The following is a 17,935-nucleotide window of genomic DNA, read 5'->3' on the forward strand; positions in this document are numbered from 1 at the left end:
CCAGTATGCTTGCTGTCGTACTCCCCGTGTGTTTGTGCGAATGTGTGTCCATGCAGAGACTGGTGTCCTCAGCTCTGAGAACAGGTGGTGTTTGCGTTTTGTCTCCCGTCCGTGGGCTGGTGACTTCGGTGTGTGAGCTGTCCTGTGGGTCTCTATTTTGCATCAGGTTCGAGGCCTTGTGAGTCTTCAGTGGGCTGGCAGTGTCTCCTGCAGGTCTGCATTTTATGCTGGTGTTTCCAGGGCAGGGGCGGGCACGGTGTGTCCCCAGGGAAGCCAACGGCATCCCGAGCGACACGCCCAGTGGCCTCTGCACTGAGTGGAGGCTGCGTCTGCGGTGTGTCCCCTTGCCGGCTGGTGCCACGCTGGCTCAGGCTGGCTGTGGCGGGCGGGCAGGGCAGGGGCTGTGGTGGGCACTGGACCGACGCCCGGACCTCGGTATAAATATCCCGGCTGCCGTCGGCTGTGTTTACTCGGCCCCAGCCCGGGGGCGGGGGTGGTGGCAGCCCGGCAGGTCCTGGGGGCGGGGGTGACCAGGCCACAGCGCAGACATTTCCTTCAGGCCAGACAGGCCACAGCCTTGCCTCCCCCTTTCTGGATGAGGGTGCAGCGGTGACCCTTCATCCTGGGCTCCCAGGGGCCACCAGTGACCCTCTGACCTGGACATCCCCACTGGGCTTCCCAGGGTCTGGGAGACAGAGAAGAGGGGCCAGCCGACAGGGGGTGAGGGGTCAGGCCAGGGACCACAGGGAGAGGGGGAAATGGGGCGGAGACTCCGGACGAATGGTCACACAGGCTAAGGGACCAGTGTGTAGGGATGAGCAGGAGGGAGGTGAGAGGGGTGGCAGTGGCCCTGGGCAGGGCTGGCGGGGGAAGAGTGTAGGGCTGACAAGCGAGGTGGGAGGTGATAGGAGATTCGGGCGGGCTGCCAGAGGCACAGAGGCAGAAGAGAAGGCAGAGGAGAGGAGAGAGAGAGGGAGAGGGGTGGCGGTGGGAGGGGCAGGATGCGAGGGCAGGACACACAGAAGGGTCAGATGGGGGTGCGGGTGGCAGCCAGCACAGCCCGGCCAGGAGGACAGACAGGAGACGGGGTGGGGGCCGGATGCCCACGGAGGGGCTCTCCCCCAGCGGGTCCTCCCTCCCTGACTCAGCCTCTCCGCCTGCCTCGACCGAGGGCTGGGGGGCGGAGGGACAGTCACCTCTGGCTCCTCAGGGTCCAGTGGCAGCTGCGGGGGCCGTGCCGGGGGTGTGTCTCCCACAGTCCCTCCTGACTGGCCCCACCTCTGTCTCAGCTGCAGACGCTCCCGCCTCCACCATCTGACTAACCCTAATTCTGACTCAACTGCTGTGGTCTCTCATCACTTTTTATTATGTAACAAATCTATGTATGGCAAAGTATATCACAAACAGCATTAAGGATCAAATGACAGACTGATGAAAACTGCACACCTCACTCGGGGCTGCTCCCTGGCTTAGAGAAGTCCTCTGACAGTGGGCGCACACGCGCGCGTGCGTACACACACACACACACACACACACACACGTGTACCCGAGGGACAAACGTCTTCCATCCTCTGGCTTTCAGGCTCTCCAAGGGCGAGTCTGGCCGGCCGATCGGGGGTCTTCTCTGGGAGCCAGGGCATTGCTACTGGCAGGACGTGAGGAGTAGGACCGCCGTGATGGTTCTGGTCCAGGTGCTGACTTACACACCATCGAGATGATTCCAAGCCCGTGTGCAGCATGGTGCCGAGCACGTGGGGAGGGCCCCAAGCGTTAGCTGCTGGTATCACCCTCGACAGCTGTCTCTTCGTGACCTTTCTGAGCAAGTCCGTGCGTCTGTCTGCTCCCAGTGGCCCTGACAGCTAACACACAGGCTAGAATGGTCTCTAGGACCTGTGAAGTTCTAGACCTCGCTTTTCGTCAGTGGCCGTGAGGCCTCGAGCAAGTAACATTCCCCTTCTGGCCCCCTCCCCTCACTTATGAAACGGAGCGGAGTCCCTAGTTCACCGGGTTGTTTGGAGAATTCCATGGGGCATCAGGCCCATCCGGCCTGGAATAGGACAGAACTGCTCAGTGACCGGAAGTTTCCTCGTTTAATGGTCTCTCTGTGTGAATGTCCCTCGGCCTCTAGGCCAGCTCTCACTTTCTGTGTCTGGCTCTAGTTCTGGCTGACCCAGAGGGCAGAGCTGAGGCCCAGGGGTCAAGGGCTGTGGTCCCGGGAGGCCTTGGGGGTCTCCCCCTTTCTCCGGGCCATATGCCTGAGGTGGTTTCGAGTGTCTTCAGGCCTGGCTATGGCAGGGTGTCACCATGCTGGCTCACAGGAGTGAAGGGTCCCCAGGCCCTATCTCTCTGACCTGTGTGGCCTGTACCCCCTGCCAACAGCTGACCCCTTCTCTGTGTGTGTCTGTGTCTACTGAGGGAGCATGAACCGGGTATGGGGGCATGGGAAGGCAGGACGCCTGGGTTCCCACAGGCCAAGTGGCTGAGTCACCAAGAGGCCATCTGGCTCCCATTAGCCCAGGGCGGCGGGGGGCTCTGTGGGGCGGGCCCTGTGGCCAGCTGGGGGCAGGGATGCTGGGGCAGGCTGTGTGTGTGGGATGACTCAGGACCCATGATAACAGCCTGTGCGTATTTGGGGAGTGTAAACAGGAGAGGGAGAAGGAGGTGGAGGAAGTGAAGGAAGGGAAAATTGTGGCCAGGCAGAGAGGGGCTGGCCGGTGGGGCTGAAGGAGAGAGCCCCCCTCCCCACACCCCTCCCTCCACACCCAAGCTCTCAGGCCCATGGCCCCAGTGCTGCCCCACACCCCCCTCCCAAGCCTGGGTCCTGAAGGAGAGGTGGGAGCTGGTAGCCTCCCTGGTGAGGCTCCTTCCTCAGCAGCCAGGCTGGGGTTTGGGGGGAGATGACACTGAAACCAGAGAGAGGCTGAGAGGCAGAGGGCCGAGGCAGGCGGCACGGAGGCTGATAGATGGGGGTGTGTGGGCAGGAAGCACCAGAGGCCCAGGGTGAAGTTGAAGGAGGCAAGAGCCCACCAGTACAGAGCTGGACAAGCAGGCGGGGCCCGGGGGCTCACGACCCCGCGCTGCACTCCGGCACTGACCTGGCCGGCTCCAGCTACAAAGAGCCCCGCTGGCCTCCATCAGGGGGAGGATGTTCAGCCTGAGCCCGGTCGTGGGAACAGAGGCCAAGGCACACAGAGGGGAGAGAGAGAAGGCCAGAGAGGAAAAAGACAGTGACGTGTAGAAAGAGGAAAGGGATGGAGAAAAAGCGAGTGAGAGAGACAGCGAGACAGACCTGGATCAGGGAAGGAGAGTGGGGGAAGGCAGGGAGCCCTGCACGCAGAGGGGGCAGGGGCTGGGCCGGGACGGCACCAGAGCCAGCGAGGCCGGGGGTGTGGGGCGGCTGCCCTGCTGTCCCCTAGAGGAAGTCACGGGCAGGGTGGGCGGCGCGGCCATCAGTCCCCATCCAGCTCTGGGCTGGGTGCCTCCTCGGGCTCCTCCGCGTCGAAGTACCTCTCCTCCTCATCCCGCGCCACGATGTCTAGGTTGTCAAAGTCGGGGTTGTCATCCACAGTGCTGCGGGGAGAGGGGCTGTCAGGGCCCGTCTCTGCCCCCTCCCACCCCAGCCTCCCTGCTTCTCACCCTCTGGAGGAGCCTGGGGGTGGGGGGGCCCTCCAAGGTCCCAGGCCATATGCGGCTATAAATCGGAGCTAACCCAGGGCGGGGGGGGGGGGGGGGGGCGCGGCGCATGGAGTCTCTCAGGGCTTCAAATGAAGGCATCGTCTTCCAAGCAGATTTTACATAAAAACTTCTGGTTTCTCTCAAAATGCTGGAAGATGTGGTGACAGGCCGACTCACATTCCCTGGAGTGGTTCTCAACTAGGAAGCTTCTGCCCCTCAGGTGACATTTGGGGATAAGTGTAGATGTTTTGGTTGTCACACCTAGGGGGGCTCTCACTGGTGCCCAGGGACCGGACACCAGGGATGCTACTCGACACCCTGCTGCTCACAGGACAATGAGCACAAAGAATCATCTGGCCCGAGAAAGGTCAACAGTGCTGAGAAATGTCTGCCCTGGGCGCATGTGATCCTAAATTGTGAAGAGGACCCCTGGCTGTGCTCCGAGCTCTCCCGTGACCCCCACCATACTCCCTTGGGTGCAGGAAGCCCTGTCTGATCCGGCCCGCCACTTCTGAGGAGACCCGCCTGCTCCTCGCCCCTCGCGATCTGCTCTAGCCACCCCTGTCCCCTTGCTGTTCCTCCGATCCGCCTCAGGGTCCTTGCACCTGCTATCTCCCCTGCCAGGAACACTCTGACCCCAGGTATTTATGTCGCTTACCCCTCACATCCTGCAAGTCTTTGCCGAAATGTCATCTGCTCAGAGAGCCTATGCTGGCCCCCTCATCACTACCTCCCACACCTCTGCCCCTCGACCCTGCTTTAATTTTCTTCATGGCCCTGGCAGCACCAGATGCTAAATACTTCTTTTGCTTCCTCACTAAACTGGGTCCCCTTTCAGGGCACGGAACCCTTTTGTCAGCTTTGCTTGCTGCTTTATCCCCACAGTCTGGACACAGCAGGTGCTTAGCCCCACAGTGGTGGGGACCCACTGGCCCTGCTGCCCAGCAGCTGCCCTCCAGGGTGGAACAGGCGCCGGTCCCCGCTCGTCTCTATTCCTCAGGCTAGGCCCCATTTCCTCATGGGCCCCCGGCTTTCTGAGGGCTCCCCGCGGCCTAGGCACTCTGCACCCCGCTCTGTGTAGGAACTCGGGCCGGGAGGCTCCACCCCAGCTGGAAGCTCATCAGCCAGGCTCCCCTCTGGAGGTGGGGGGGTTCCCTAGATCAGGCCATCGTGCGCCCCACAGCTGGTGAGGGTCGGTTTGCCGGGGCTGGGTCTGAAGCCGGGCATCGGCTGTCACACCCACAAGGCAAGACTGCTTCAGCTGTCAGAGCCTTTTATCCTTGACTCTGACCCTTCACTCTTCTGTGTCCTTTTCCCTGATGGCAAAATCCTTTCCAAAGCAGTGGCTGTGTGTCTCGCCCAGGGTTACAGTGTGGACATCGACAAGCAGCACCGCAGCAGCGGCCACTGCAGGTCTCTCCCTGCCAGGGGTGATTTCCTGTAGCACCAGAGGGTCTGGGGGCCTGAAGCGGCGGTGCCCGGAGGACACCTGGGGGGCTCGGGGGGGTGTCATCCTTCTAGATCACCACTGCTCACCCGAATGGAAATATTTCAACGTCTTATCAAATTTGAGCTGTCAGCCTTGTTCGGTCCCTTCTTTAGGTGAGGGGACTGAGGCCCAGAGGTGGACGAAGCTCGTCCAAGGTCACCCACTGATCCCTGGTTGATCTGAAACCCTTATGCCTGGGCCGAGGGCTGTGGAGTGCCAGGCTTGGGGAGGGGGGCACGAATCACCTGTAGTCAAAGTCCCCGTCCTTGCCGTCCAGGAAGTGCTGGTGCATCCGGCTGGTGAACTCTTCCCGCAGGATCAGCCTCTCTTCTGAGTCAGGGACCCAGGCCTCTGAGTCTTTGCCGGAGCTCTGGTCTGTGGGGGCAGACACCCTCAGTGGAGGGATGGGACGGGTGCCCTTGGGTGCGTGCTGAACACACACCCACAAAGAGCTGCTTCCTCTGTGCTGGTGGCACCGGGAACGCGGCGGTGACCAAGACAGCCCTGGTCCTGCCCTCCTGGGGCACACACTGAACACAGGAGGACAATATAGCACTCTGGAGACTGTAGAGCTGGGTCAGGACCTGCTACCTGAAGGGTGGGGAAGGGAAGGCATTCTTGGCAGAGGGAACAGCATGAGTAATGGCCTGGAGGTGAGTGATGACTCCTTGGTGCCTTTGAGGAGCGGAGGGGGGGGGGGGGGGGGCGATGCTGGAGAGGCTGGGAGAGCCTGGGCACTCAGGGCAAGCAGGGGAGGGAGTCTGACCTTGCAGGTCGGGGGGCCCCAGCCTCGGGCCTCCCCGGTACTGGCCCTCACCTTCCTCATCGCTGTCCTCTTCCTCCTCTTCCTCCTCCAGGCAGGCCTCCTCCTCCTCCTGCTGTCGGAGCAGCCGTTGCTGCAGCTCCCGCTCCTGGCAGGACTGGAGCAGCAGGTCAGAGAGCGGGCAGGCGGTGCCGGGGGCGCCGGACTCAGGAGGCCGGTGGGCTGGGGCGCGGGCGCTGAGCTCCTCCTGGGTTAGGTACTGCCCAATGTACTGCTCGTATAGCAGCGGGGCCCGGAACCGCATCTGCTCGTCACTGAAGTACTCGCCACCTGCACGGAGACGGGGGGTCTGCGCGTGAGGCTGGGGCCTGGGTGCGGGGTGAGCACGTCTGAGCACATGTGTCCATAATCGGGCTTGTAGGAAGCCGTGGACGCGTGAGTGCAAGCATGTGCATGCACGTTCTGACACGCAGGAAAATCTGCCGAGGCCCGAGGTCACGTGGCCACAAGTACTCACGCATGCGTCTGAGCATGCGCATAAGCAGGCCGGTATGTGCATGTGTCCTTGCATGTGCAAGCATGTGTGTGCAATCAGGCCATGTACATCCTGGCCCCCAAGGCACCGGTGGTCCGGGGCCTGTACACCACTATGCCTGGGCAGAGTGCACACACACCTGCCCGTGGGTGTGTGTGCAGGGTCACACGGGTGTACGTGCCCTCCTGCAGGTGCCAGGAGTGTGGCTGGGAGTGGGTGTGCGGGGCTCCACAGGCAGGGGTCCCGCACACAGAAGCCAGGATGTAGGTTATGTGTACCTGTCTGTGCGCACAGCAGGATGTGCCAGAGGTGGGCGTCCCGGTGGTCTTCCAGACCCCGGCTCTCACCTGTTCCCAGAGTGCTCCTCTCTGCAGCCACCCCTCAGGTATGCTTGGCTTCCCCACCACCCCAAACCCGGGACCTTCGCATCTCTCCTGGCTGCCTGTTCCTGCAGGGGTGGCTCTGTCCCTCAGAAAACAGTTAAACCTGCTGGGTCCTTCCAACCCACCAGTCCCAGCCCTGCCTTCAGAGCCCAGGGCGAGAATGTGCCCAGAACCCTGGCCTCTGCAGCACTGGGGTCTGTAGCTATCCCTCTCTCTTACCCCATCTCCCTGTTTCTGGGATCTCCCACCATACTGTTTCTCTCCCTCTCCCTGGCTCTGTCAGCCTCTCTCCCTGGGTCTGTTTCTGCTTCTCTGCCTCTATCCACCAGTCTCTCTTGGGCTCCGTGCCTGTCACCTCACCATTCATCCGTTCCGCCTCCCCCGATCTCTAGCTTCACTCCCTGCCTGTCACTGCGCCCCACCCTCTCCATCTAGCTCGCTCTACAGCCTATGACCTCGTCTTCTCCCTAACCAGAATCTTCACTCACTCTCCGCTTCATTTAGTTTCATCTTTCAACTTTAGTTCTGGTGTCTTTGGTCACAAAGATGCTTATAATTATGCCATGGTCAAAACGGTTTCAGTGTTTTTCTTCGTGCCATCCACATGTGTGCCTTGTCTAAGCGGGCCTTTGTATCCCCAGGGTCACAGACACACTCCCCTAGGTTTCCTCAGCACCTCTGTGTATGGTGTGAGGTAGGGATTGCATTTTCCTGAGGGATGACCAGTTACCACAGTGCAAGGTACTGTGTCCTCAGCCCACTGATCTGAAACGGCACTTGTGTCTTTGCTAAATTCTGACCCTTCTCACTGCCTATCCCATTCTCTTCCTGTTTGTACTGATCTTCCTCATTGCTTCATGTTTCTATTTCAACCTCCCTGTGTCCCTGTCTCAAAACTTGTCTCCCAGGACCTCTGTCTGTTGTCTCTACTCTTGCATCCTTGTTTCTTGCTTCCTCTGCTTCAGTCTCCCCTCCTGCCCAGCCCACTTGGCCCCACACCTTGGATGAGCTCACGCAGGGCAGCGTAGCGCCGGTTACGCAGGCGGGTGCGCAGGGTGCGGGGTCGGGCGCTGCCCTGCCGGGCCACCTCGGCACAGTAGAAGTCTGCCCGATGGTCACCACGCAAGTGGCCAAAGCAGGCCAGGTGCTCCTCACGGAGGCTCGTGCGGAAGCGCTCCAGGAACACCAGCGGCTTCTCATGGTACAGCTGGCCCAGGATGGCCACCTTCTCCTGCTCGGTCAGGTCAGGCTCGCCCTGCTGCTGGCTGCACACGGGCAGGCGGCTGGCGGCCACGGCACGCAGCATGGCACTCACCGCCGCATCCTCAACCCTAGGGGGGCCACCATTCGGGGCCTCTGGTGCTCCCTCTGCTGCTTTCACCTTGTCCTGGGGTCTGGGTGGGACAGGCGTCCAGCTCAGCTCCCCCCAGTGCCCAGTACTGGGCTCTGTGCAGCCTGTGGGGAGAGGGGAGATTTGTCAGTCCTGGGATGGGAAGGGAGGGGACGGGGGAGGGGGGTGGGTGGAAAGGCCTAGATGCTCAGCCACTCATTTCACATTTACTGAGCACCTACTATATTCTGGGCACTGTTCAAGGTCCTAGAGATGCCACAGTAAGCACAAAGTTGACATTTTAGCGGGGGACACAGACAGTGAGAAATATAATTACTGAAAACATGTGACATGTTAGCAAACGTACAGTCTGTCGGGTGGTTCCAAGGACTATGCAGAAAAATAAAGAGGAAAGGCAGAAGAACTGGGGTTAGTGGGGGGCAGACTACAATTTCAAATGGGGCAGAGAAGAACTTGCCAAAGAAGTGACATTTCAGTAGAGTCCTGAGGTGGTGAGGGACTGAGCTATGACAGTTTTGGAGGAAGAGAGTTCCAGGGAGTGGGAACAGCCAGTGCAAAGGCCCTGAGGCACAAGTGAGCTTGGTGTGTTTACTTGGTCCTTTACCACATTTATTGACTCACTCAATTCTTTGCCTTTTCACTTATTCACAAAATCACTAACACATGCACTAACTTGTTCACTCACTCCCCATCTCCTACTCATTCACACGTCGATCCAAAGACAATATGGGCGCTGGTAACAGGAAAGCTGAACTGTAGGCAAATCTTGTCGAGAGCTGTTTCTCAAAAGTTGTGGGACTGGAGCAAGGCTGAGCAAGCAGGAAATAAGAGAAGACAGAAAATAGAGGCAATGCCTTTGGGCAGCTTGGCTGGTACAGGGAAGCGGGGGTGAGGGTTTACAGGTACAATGGGCTTCAGGGAGGGTTTTGATCATTGAGACCAGAGAAGACTGAGCCGGACCAGTCTTGCAGGGGATGTGCAGGAGGGGATGGGGCAGGGGTTGGAAAGATGCTCTGGGGGCTGAGTAGGCAAGCCTCGGGGCTGAAGAGCTGAGAGGTGGGGTCTCATCTAGTTCAGGTCCAGGGTTCTGGTGTGGGGCTTGGTCAAACTGTCCCTGAGACAGAGTCATGGAGGAGGAACAGGTCTTGGGATATGGAACGTATCATGGGCACAGGTGACATCCAAGGGGAGACATCTAAGAGACTGCTAGAGGCTTCTCACAAGAAAAGTGCAGGGCTGGGGTCAGAGTTGTGAAGCCCATGGAGCCAAGACAAAACTAAAGCCAGAGGAAATGAGAGGTCATGGGGAGGGCATGGGAGTGTGTGAGGGCAAGAGAAGAGGGGGCTAGAAAGAGGCCTGACTCGGGAAGAGGACGTGCCCGTGAAGGAGACCAACACAAGCTACAAAAGGGGCCCCCGAAAGACAGCTGCGCCTTAATTCCTGGAGGCTGTGTTACTGCATTTGGCCAAAAAAATGGGTCTCCACAGATGCGATGAAGTTAAGGCTCTTGGAACTGGGAGATTATCTTCGATTGGGGCCTAAATGCCACAATGAGTGTCTGTAAGACAGAGTCCAAGAGGGAGCCTGGACATTTGCAGAGAAGGGCCACGTGAAGACGGACAGAGGCAGACGCCTGAGTGATGTAGCCAGAAGCCAAAGAATGCCAGGAGCCATTAGAAGCTGGAAGAACCCCCGAGGGAGCCCTCCACGGTCCTGCTAACACCTTGATTTTTGCCTAGTGGTACCAATTTCAGGCCTCTGGCCTTCAAAACTGAGAGAATAGGGGCGCCTGGGTGGCGCAGTCGGTTAAGCGTCCGACTTCAGCCAGGTCACGATCTCGCGGTCCGTGAGTTCGAGCCCCGCGTCAGGCTCTGGGCTGATGGCTCAGAGCCTGGAGCCTGCTTCCGATTCTGTGTCTCCCTCTCTCTCTGCCCCTCCCCCATTCATGCTCTGTATCTCTCTGTCTTAAAAAAAATAAATAAAACGTTGGGGAAAAAAAAAAAAAAAAAAAACCTGAGAGAATACATTTCTGTTGTTTTTAGCCCCCGAGCTTGTGGTCATTGGCTGCAGAGGCCATAGAAAACTGACAGAGGCTGAGCAGGAGGAGCCTGAGAGAAGGGAAGGAAATGGGAAAGACCGGTGTCACCGAAACCGAGGGACAAGGTTCAAGAGCGATGGAGGATTCAATGGCATTGAATTCTCCGAGCAGTCCAGTAGGAAAAGCCCTAAATGGGGTGACTCCGTTGAAGTACTCGGGGGAGGTCATTGGTGGCCTTGATCAGAGCAGTTTCTGAAAGTGAAAGCCAGACGGCAAGTGGGTGGTAAGGAAATGGGAGACAGGTGTGGAGGACTCTCTGGAGAAGATACATGGTATCTGGAAGGTACATGGGATCAAAGGATAGACTTTAGGTTAAAACATTTTTTATTACGGAAAATTTCCAACATGCACAGATGTAGAGAAGACAACCAAAGTCCCCCTTACCCCCCCATGGCCCACCCCCTACCCCACATGGCCATCATCTAGCTTCAACAGTTACCAATTCTTGGCCAGTGATGCTTCAGCCAACTTCCCAACCGCTCCTCGCCCCATCTGGGATGACTCGGAAATAGCGGGATGAAAATTTAAGATGAGCAAAATGAAAGCATTTTTATTTTTTTAAATGTTTATTTGTTTGTTCTGAGAGAGAGAGATTGAAAGAGCGTGAAAGCGGGAGGAGGCAGAGACAAGAGGGAGAGAGAGAGAATCCTAAGCAGGCTCCGCACAGTCAGCTCAGAGCCCAACGTGGGGGTGGAGGGGTGGGGAGGGGGCTGCATCTCACAAAGACTGAGATCACAATCTGAGCAGAAATCAAGAGTTGGAGGCTTAACCCACTAAGCAACCCAGGTGCCCCCAAACTAAAGCATTTTAGATACGGAGGGGAAGGCATCAGGAGAATAAAGAGACTGAAAATGCAAAGGAAAGGGGGCGGGGCGGGGGGGGGGGGAGGCAGCACAGAAATGGATTAAGGACCTGAGGCGGCAGATGGAACTGCGGACTTTGGGGGAAGGGGAATGAGAATGAAATGGGGAAGCTGTTTAAGTCTCGAATAAGCAAGACTTTGCATGGGACAGGAGGAGGGTGAGCCTGGGGACAAGGAAAGGGTCAGTGTGACTTAGGGAAGGAGGTCATTTGAAAGGCAGGGTTGATTGGGACACTGGGACTTAGCCGGGACAGGGGACAGGTTTATGTTGACCTAAGAGTTAGCCTGGTAAGGAACCGGGCTAGCTTGGCACATGGAAACGGCTGGATTGGAACTTGAAAGACGTTAATTTCAGGGGAGGGGATGGGGAAAAGCACTGCAGCTCGCAACAAGGGACGGATTAATCTGGACTAAGTGGCCACGCGGACTGGTAAACCCGAGAGCAGGTGTCCCCCTATAAAGAGTCCTCCTGCGAGCTCACGGGGAATCATTTCTCAGTGACACCATAGCCCCACCCTCCCGCCTCCTCCGAGTGGCCAGGACCTCACCTTCATCGGGTTCCCTCGCCGCCGCCGTGGTCGCCACGGTCTCCATCCTGATTCTCTATTACTTGTTAACCGCCGCGGCAGGTCCCGCACGCCAATTCTGGTCCCAAGTCCTCAGCGGCCACTTCCGGCCGAGCACACTCCTGGGTCCCGGTGCTCCGCCGAGTCCGAAACAACAGTTCCGGGCTGAAGGCGAACCTTCCTTTGCGCATGCGCGCCTCCCCCAGGTCCCGCCTCCTCGCAGCCAGGAAGGTTAAGGGCGCTGGAGTCAGGGGAGTCTCCTCCACTCTTCCTCCCCCACCCCTATCTGACCTGCTGCAGAATTGCACTGTCTGGAGGGATCTGAACTACTGTTCACTGCTCGAACTTCAAAGTCTGGCATGCTTTTTGGATGGATAGTTGAATGGCCACCTTCCAGAGCCTCTTGAGGGTTTATGGTCTGGCTTTGACTCCAACCCATCCCCTTTTTGTCCTTCACCACCTCAAAGAATAACTAAGCTTGTCTCTTGCTTCTGGCATCACAGCCAGTCCCTGGCTAGCAGGATATGGGCGGTGAGATCAGACAGAGCTTCCCACTGTGTTCCCAGGACCTTGGGAATTTGCAGATGTGGAGGGGGGACAACCTTGGTCCTGATCTGCTTGAGGTGTTGGGTAGGGACTCCTATTCAAGTGTGAGTTACCAACAAAGTAGGCAGACACCACGCAAGTGACTACCCTGAGTGGCCAGGGATCTTATGGGGTTGCCTACCCCAGCCTGGAGGGTCAGGGAAGGCATCCTTCCAGGAAGAGACACCCAAGCTGAGACCTGAACGATGAGCAGGACTTAAAACCACCGATCTAAAGTTCAGAGGAACAGCAAAAGATGAAGCCAGAGAGGTCACCAGGAGCCAGGCACACGGGTGGGGGGGTGGGGGGCTCATAAGCTGCACTAAGTAGCTTGAGCTCCTTTATCCTTCAGGTAGCAGGCAGGAGGGCATCAGGGTAAAGGACTAGAGGTAAGGGGAATCTGTGAGGAGGCTGGTGCAATGATCCAGACACTGTGGACAGGAGCAAGGGAATTAACTTCCCATTGGCATCTCCAGGATGAGGGATCTGGAGGCCCATTTGCTACACAGCAGATGGGTGGAGACTACCCTTAAGAGATTACCCAGAGAGGTCAGCAGAGGGTGCTGTTGCCCTACATGTGGACCTGCAAGGAAGGGGATTTCGCAGATGTGGGCCAAGGCCCTTCCTTCTGCTCTCCGGGATAGGCGGAGTGGGGGCAGGGGTACGTACTGTAGGGTCCCTTTTAGCCCAACTAGCCACCAGTCTTGGCTCCATCTCACATTCTAATGCCCCAGCCCCAATCTCAAAGCTGGTCAGCCTTCCTCCTGCCTTTTTGCAGCCTGTGTCCCATTCACAAGGCTCTGAGGTACTATAAGGGAAGGGGCTGAACTGGCCACTCCTGTGCCCCAGGACTGTCCCTCACAAGGGGCCAGGAATACCACATGTCCAGAGGGGATAAAGGAATGACTCCAGTTGTTGGAAAAGGAGGATACTAGGCCACAGAAATGCAATCAGAGTCTTTTACCCTGGCTATTTTTAAAACTGTTCTCTTGTCCAGCTCCCCTCACCAAACTCTCCACCTCCGGCTTTCACAGCTGACCACTTGGTGCCGTCACCATTTAGAAAGTCTGTGTTACCTCTGGACTGGGAGACCTGTGAGAGCAGGGCTCAGGACTGCCTTGACCATGCTATATCCCCAGCACTGTCCAGAGTGAGGCACAGAGCGGGCACCATGGAATTCCCACCGGCCTGGATCCAGAAGCACAGGCAGGAACCGTCCTAAGTCTAGCACCCAAGGCCGGGGCTGACGTGTCTGGGGAGTCACACCCAGTGATGACTCCCAACAGTCCACCCCTGGTCTCCATCCCATCAGCCCTACCTCATCCTCTGCCTAGGGACCTGCCATGCCTTCTACTCACAAATTCATGGAGAGATTTGGGACTGTCTGGTGTGAGAGGATCAGAAAAGAGCGGGGACCAGAGAACTACTTTAAAACTGAGAGCCCCAGTTTTAAGGGGGCATTCCCAGCACCAAAAATGGGGCCCAGCCCATGAATCCCTCAATACATGTTTAATAGATGAGCAAATAATGTCCCCCTGAAAAGGCCCCACCCCAATTAAAGGCCAACTGCAGTAACACTTCAGGGTTTCAACCCTGCTTCCTTCCTGCTAGGAGGTGCCATGTCATTTATTGAAAGAAAACAAAACAAAGCAAACACATTTCTTAATAAGTGCAGTTTGTTAAAATCCTGTTAAAACATATGGGTCAAGGGGAAGTAAAAATAATCAGAGGATCATTGTAGGAAAAACCTTTAGGTCTGGCACCTGGGAGACCTCTGGAGAGGAGGCAGTGGGAGAAATTTCATGTTCTGAAGGGAAGGAGCCCCCCAACCTCCCCTTCTTCCCTCTCACCCGCTTAATCCCACCAGAAACTACCAAGACGCCCGGAATAAAAGGTTTCAAGTTCAATAGTCACACTCTCTCCAAATACAAAAAGCAGTTACAATTCAACTCAACACAGAAGCTTGTGTGCAAAGTTACGGGAAACTGAGACATCGTATAAAAAGTTAGGTTAAAGATGATTCTATAGTTTTGTTTTGTGTTCTGTTTTGAGGGTGTGGCTCTTCCTCAGTCACCTGAACTCAGCAAAGAAATGGTTATCCTGATGAAGTATCGACAGCCACAGTAAAAACAGAGAAATTCTAAAAATTAAAAAAAAAAAAAAAAAAAAAAAGCATAATTACCAAAAAAAAAAAAAATCTGTCACTGCTTCCTCCCTCCGCATTTTACTTTTTAAACTTGTGGGTTTTTTTTTTTTTTAAGTTTTTGATTTTTTTTTTTTTTTAAATCCTGAAAAGTAGACAGTAAAACAGCTCCTGGAAGAATTTACAACCAACTGCATGAGGGTGTGGGAAGCTGAGGGGGCTGGAGCAGGACTGGGACAGATGGGCAGAAGGGGCCCTCCCTCAGCCACTGCAGCCTCACTGTTTGACCAAGGGGGGGGGGTGGGTCTTCAGTCAAAAAGGAGGAGGGGAGGAAGAAGAAGAGGAGAAGGGGAAGAAGAAGGGGACAAACAGAAAATAAAAGGTCACTGTTGCCTGTTTGAATCCAGAGAAAAATGCCCGGCCCTGTGTTGGGGAAGAAGCCCCTCAGAGGGGAGGCAGTGGGCTGAAAGGAGGCAGCCCTGGGATGACCCGTCCCCCAGCACCACAGGACCCAGTGGGGGTAGACGAGGGGGCCGAGGTGGGCGCTGGTGGAGGAAGCCGGCAGGGGCCTCCAGAGCACACCGGCTACTGTGTGCTTGTGCCTCCCTGTGTGTTCCCGGAGTAGCTCCCGTAGTCGTAGTTCCCGTAGTATGGTGGCCACTGGCCCTGGTTCTGATAGTACTGGTTCCACTGCTGGGCATACTGGAGAGAGAGACCAAGAGCACCAGGTTGTCCTTACCCAGACCCACATTTGGCTCCTGCCTTGACCCTACTCCCACCCAGGGCAGAGATGGGTCCCCTGAGAGAGAAATCAAGGCACCTTGGGAGGACAAGTGGTTGACCTGATGACACGTGGATGGACAGTCAGGGACTAAAGCCCAGACCTCCTGGCTTGCCAACCTAATGTCCTTTCAGGTACAGCCAGATAGCCATATTCAAAACACTTACTAACAGCTATGATGGCCTAGCACCAACCCAGGGGTGTGGACACTGGCCATGGTGCTGAAGCAGGATTTGAAAGCCCCTGCTTTGTAGTTTGCTTGCTGCTCTGGGAAGGGAGGTTCAGATCAGGTATTCAGCAGCTGGTACGTAAGTGTTCACCAAATGGAATGGCTACATCAGACAAATACTGGCCTGAGGCCAGCCCATCTTTTTAGGAATAAATACAGACTCCAGTCCAGGCCCCTGGAAGTCTCTTTAGCACACCCTCCCCCCACCCCCACAGCCTGAGTCTGGCACCTACCTGCTGATACTGGTTATAGCTGGGCTGAGGATAGGTCTGTGCGGTGGGGGGCGGCGGTGGGGTGTAGGGAGCCGGGTTGTAGCCGCCATAGCTCCCATAGTTGTAGGCAGGCGGTGGTGGAGGTGGAGGTGGAGGGGCTGTGTAGCCCTGGCTGTACCCTCCCTGGTTGTACGGTGGCTGGCTGTAACTCGGCTGGAAAATGGGGAGGAAAATCAGGGTTCTGTGAAATAGCTCAGCTGGGATGGAGGAAGGGCCTTTGTAAGCAGTGGGCCCACAAAGGAACTTCCTTGGTGGAGGTTGTCTGAGGGCTGAGGAAACGGGTCAGCTCTGGGACATGGCAGGACAGGGTGGGATGTAAGGCTGTGTTCTGCAGTCTCCTGGCTCTAAGACCCTGGGGGAGCAAGGCGCACAGCATCTCTTGAAATTCCACTGCTTTTCCCCCTTCAGACTGCTTTGTGTATTCAGTAAGCTTGAGCACTCAATAAGTGGTGGCAGTTGCTCTGGGAAGGTTGGCTGAGAGCAACTGTAGTAGCAATTTCCCAGGTGCTTCCCAAGTCCAGGCTCTATCGTTAACCCATCTAATCCCCCCATCAAATCTGAGAGGCGGGTTCCATTAGTGGCATTTTACAGAGAAGGAAGCTGACACTCAAGGAGGTGAAACAACCGGGCCCAAGTCACACAGTAAAAAGTGGTGGCTCTGGTCTGTCTAGTTCCAGAGCTTTCCCCACAAAGCTATAATGCCACCCATCCCTCACAACAAACCTCAGAAGTGAGTTCTATAAACAACTCTAGCCTTTTATGAAGAATATGAGGTCCGGAGAGGTGAAACATTTATGTAAGGTTACAGAACTAAGACGTGGGGCGGGGGCTTGAACTCGTGCCTGCCCAAATCCCGTTCTAGGAAATATTCTGGTTAAAGCAGGACTGGACTAGGAGCCATTCACCAATGTCTCTTGGCAGCTGTTCCCAGGCCTGGCATGTGGAAGGCGCTCAGGAAATGGCTGCGGACGGCTCTGGGTGACAGGCCTGTGCATACCAGAGTCCGAGCACCAGCTTGCGGAGAGTTGGACCTGAGCTAGGAGCTGCTCCAGAGTGAAACTCTCAGGGCACAGGGCGAGACCTCCCAACCTTAGGGCCTGTCTCAGTACGTTAGAGATAAGGGGGTCAATCCCTTCCAGCCTCGGCAAAGGGCAGCTCCGATCAAGTGCTTTCTTGGGGATTCAGTAGAGGCCAGCGACACAGCCCAGAAAAATTTACTTGCTGGAGCATTCAACACTTATAGCACACCACCCTGACAGGTGGGGTGAGGGGGAAAAACAAGAAGTTCCCAATTTATCTGGGTCTGGAAGGAGTATCTAGGGTCCATCCAGTCAAAAGCACTGCCAGGAAGAAGGGCAGGGCTGGAGGGAAGAGTGGAGACCCGCGGCTGCAGCACGGGACCACAACCGCTGCCCCGTACATGTTATGTTCTCACCTGTGGAGGGCTGTAGCTGCTGACAGTGGGGGTGCTGGTATTGGCGCTTGAGCCAGGGATGTTGCTATTCTTGTTGTAGCTGCTGGCCCCTGGTGGGTTCCGAGCGGGGCTGTAGCTGGGTGGTGGCGGCGGCTGTTGCGGTGGAGGCTGCGGTGGCGGGGGCTGCTGTGGTGGCGGCTGTTGCTGGGGAGCCCGGTTGTAGCTGCCTCGGTTGTTGGAATTGTTGTTATCCCGGCTGTTGCTACCCCAGCGGTTCTGGTTGTAGCCACCACCTCCGCTGCGGTTGAAACCTGCATTGGAGAAGCCAGGTGGGAGGTCTCGTCATTCTGAACTTGGGACCCTCAGGAGCTGGGCTCCACTCTGGGTTTCCCCAGACCCCTGGGCACGTCCCCCATACAGCCCTGATAACTCAGTCTTCACTGTCTGCTGACAGGTTTGTCCTGCCCACTGGACTGTGAGCTCGTGACCAGGGCTGTTTTGGTTTCTACTGTGTCCCCAGCATCTTGACAGCTATTCAACAAATCAGAGAAGGTCAGGAAGAGGGATGCTAAATACTGAGGACAGTCCTCTTCAGGCTGGGTCAAATGGGCCATCTCTCCTGAGCCCTTGACCAGCTGCTGCTGGGCCCAGAACCCTTCCCCTGTCAACTTCCACAGGTCTCTGGACCTCAGCCTAGACACTGCTATCTTGGGAGGCCTTTCCTGAGCCTGGCTCCCTCACAGGCTGGATCTGGTGTCACCCAAGCTCACAGTAACCCTGGGCTCTGCC

General features: G+C 56.8%; 2 protein-coding genes across 4 annotated transcripts in view; both read right to left on the reverse strand.

Annotated features, from left to right (window-relative positions):
* Positions 1-1,343: 1,343 nt before the first annotated feature.
* Positions 1,344-14,503, reverse strand: CCDC97 (coiled-coil domain containing 97). The gene is made up of 5 exons (XM_047078007.1): positions 11,705-14,503; positions 7,845-8,300; positions 5,982-6,257; positions 5,410-5,539; positions 1,344-3,570 (listed from the first exon to the last, which is right to left on the reverse strand). Exons 1-5 carry the CDS (start codon positions 11,748-11,750, stop codon positions 3,450-3,452), a joined length of 1,029 nt encoding a protein of 342 aa, XP_046933963.1. The 5' UTR covers positions 11,751-14,503; the 3' UTR covers positions 1,344-3,449.
* A 365-nt stretch (positions 14,504-14,868) lies between these two features.
* The window catches only part of HNRNPUL1 (heterogeneous nuclear ribonucleoprotein U like 1), a 34,547-nt gene continuing 31,480 nt past the window's right edge, over positions 14,869-17,935 (reverse strand). For all 3 annotated transcript variants that reach the window (XM_047078009.1, XM_047078008.1, XM_047078010.1), the window contains exons 13-15: positions 17,168-17,457; positions 15,694-15,885; positions 14,869-15,152 (exon numbers count right to left, since the gene is read on the reverse strand). In XM_047078009.1, the coding sequence (XP_046933965.1) occupies positions 15,036-15,152; positions 15,694-15,885; positions 17,168-17,457 (599 nt within the window). In that variant the 3' untranslated portion in view covers positions 14,869-15,035. The remainder of the gene's footprint in view (positions 15,153-15,693; positions 15,886-17,167; positions 17,458-17,935) is intronic.

Source organism: Lynx rufus, unplaced genomic scaffold (genome assembly GCF_022079265.1).
Source record: "Lynx rufus isolate CCGP_SWC_20201006 ecotype Redwood Valley unplaced genomic scaffold, mLynRuf1.p SCAF_16, whole genome shotgun sequence".
Taxonomy (NCBI): domain Eukaryota; kingdom Metazoa; phylum Chordata; class Mammalia; order Carnivora; family Felidae; genus Lynx; species Lynx rufus.

What these genes read in the sequence shown, in the direction of transcription:
- CCDC97 (XM_047078007.1), bottom strand. Translation starts at nt 11,750, where the DNA reads ATGGAGACCGTGGCGACCACGGCGGCGGCGAGGGAACCCGATGAAG. An exon ending in GGCGAGGGAACCCGATGAAG is followed by an intron (nt 8,301 to 11,704) that starts GTGAGGTCCTGG and finishes CTCTCCCCACAG; the next exon opens with GCTGCACAGAGCCCAGTACT. An exon ending in CCTGCGTGAGCTCATCCAAG is followed by an intron (nt 6,258 to 7,844) that starts GTGTGGGGCCAA and finishes GTCTCCGTGCAG; the next exon opens with GTGGCGAGTACTTCAGTGAC.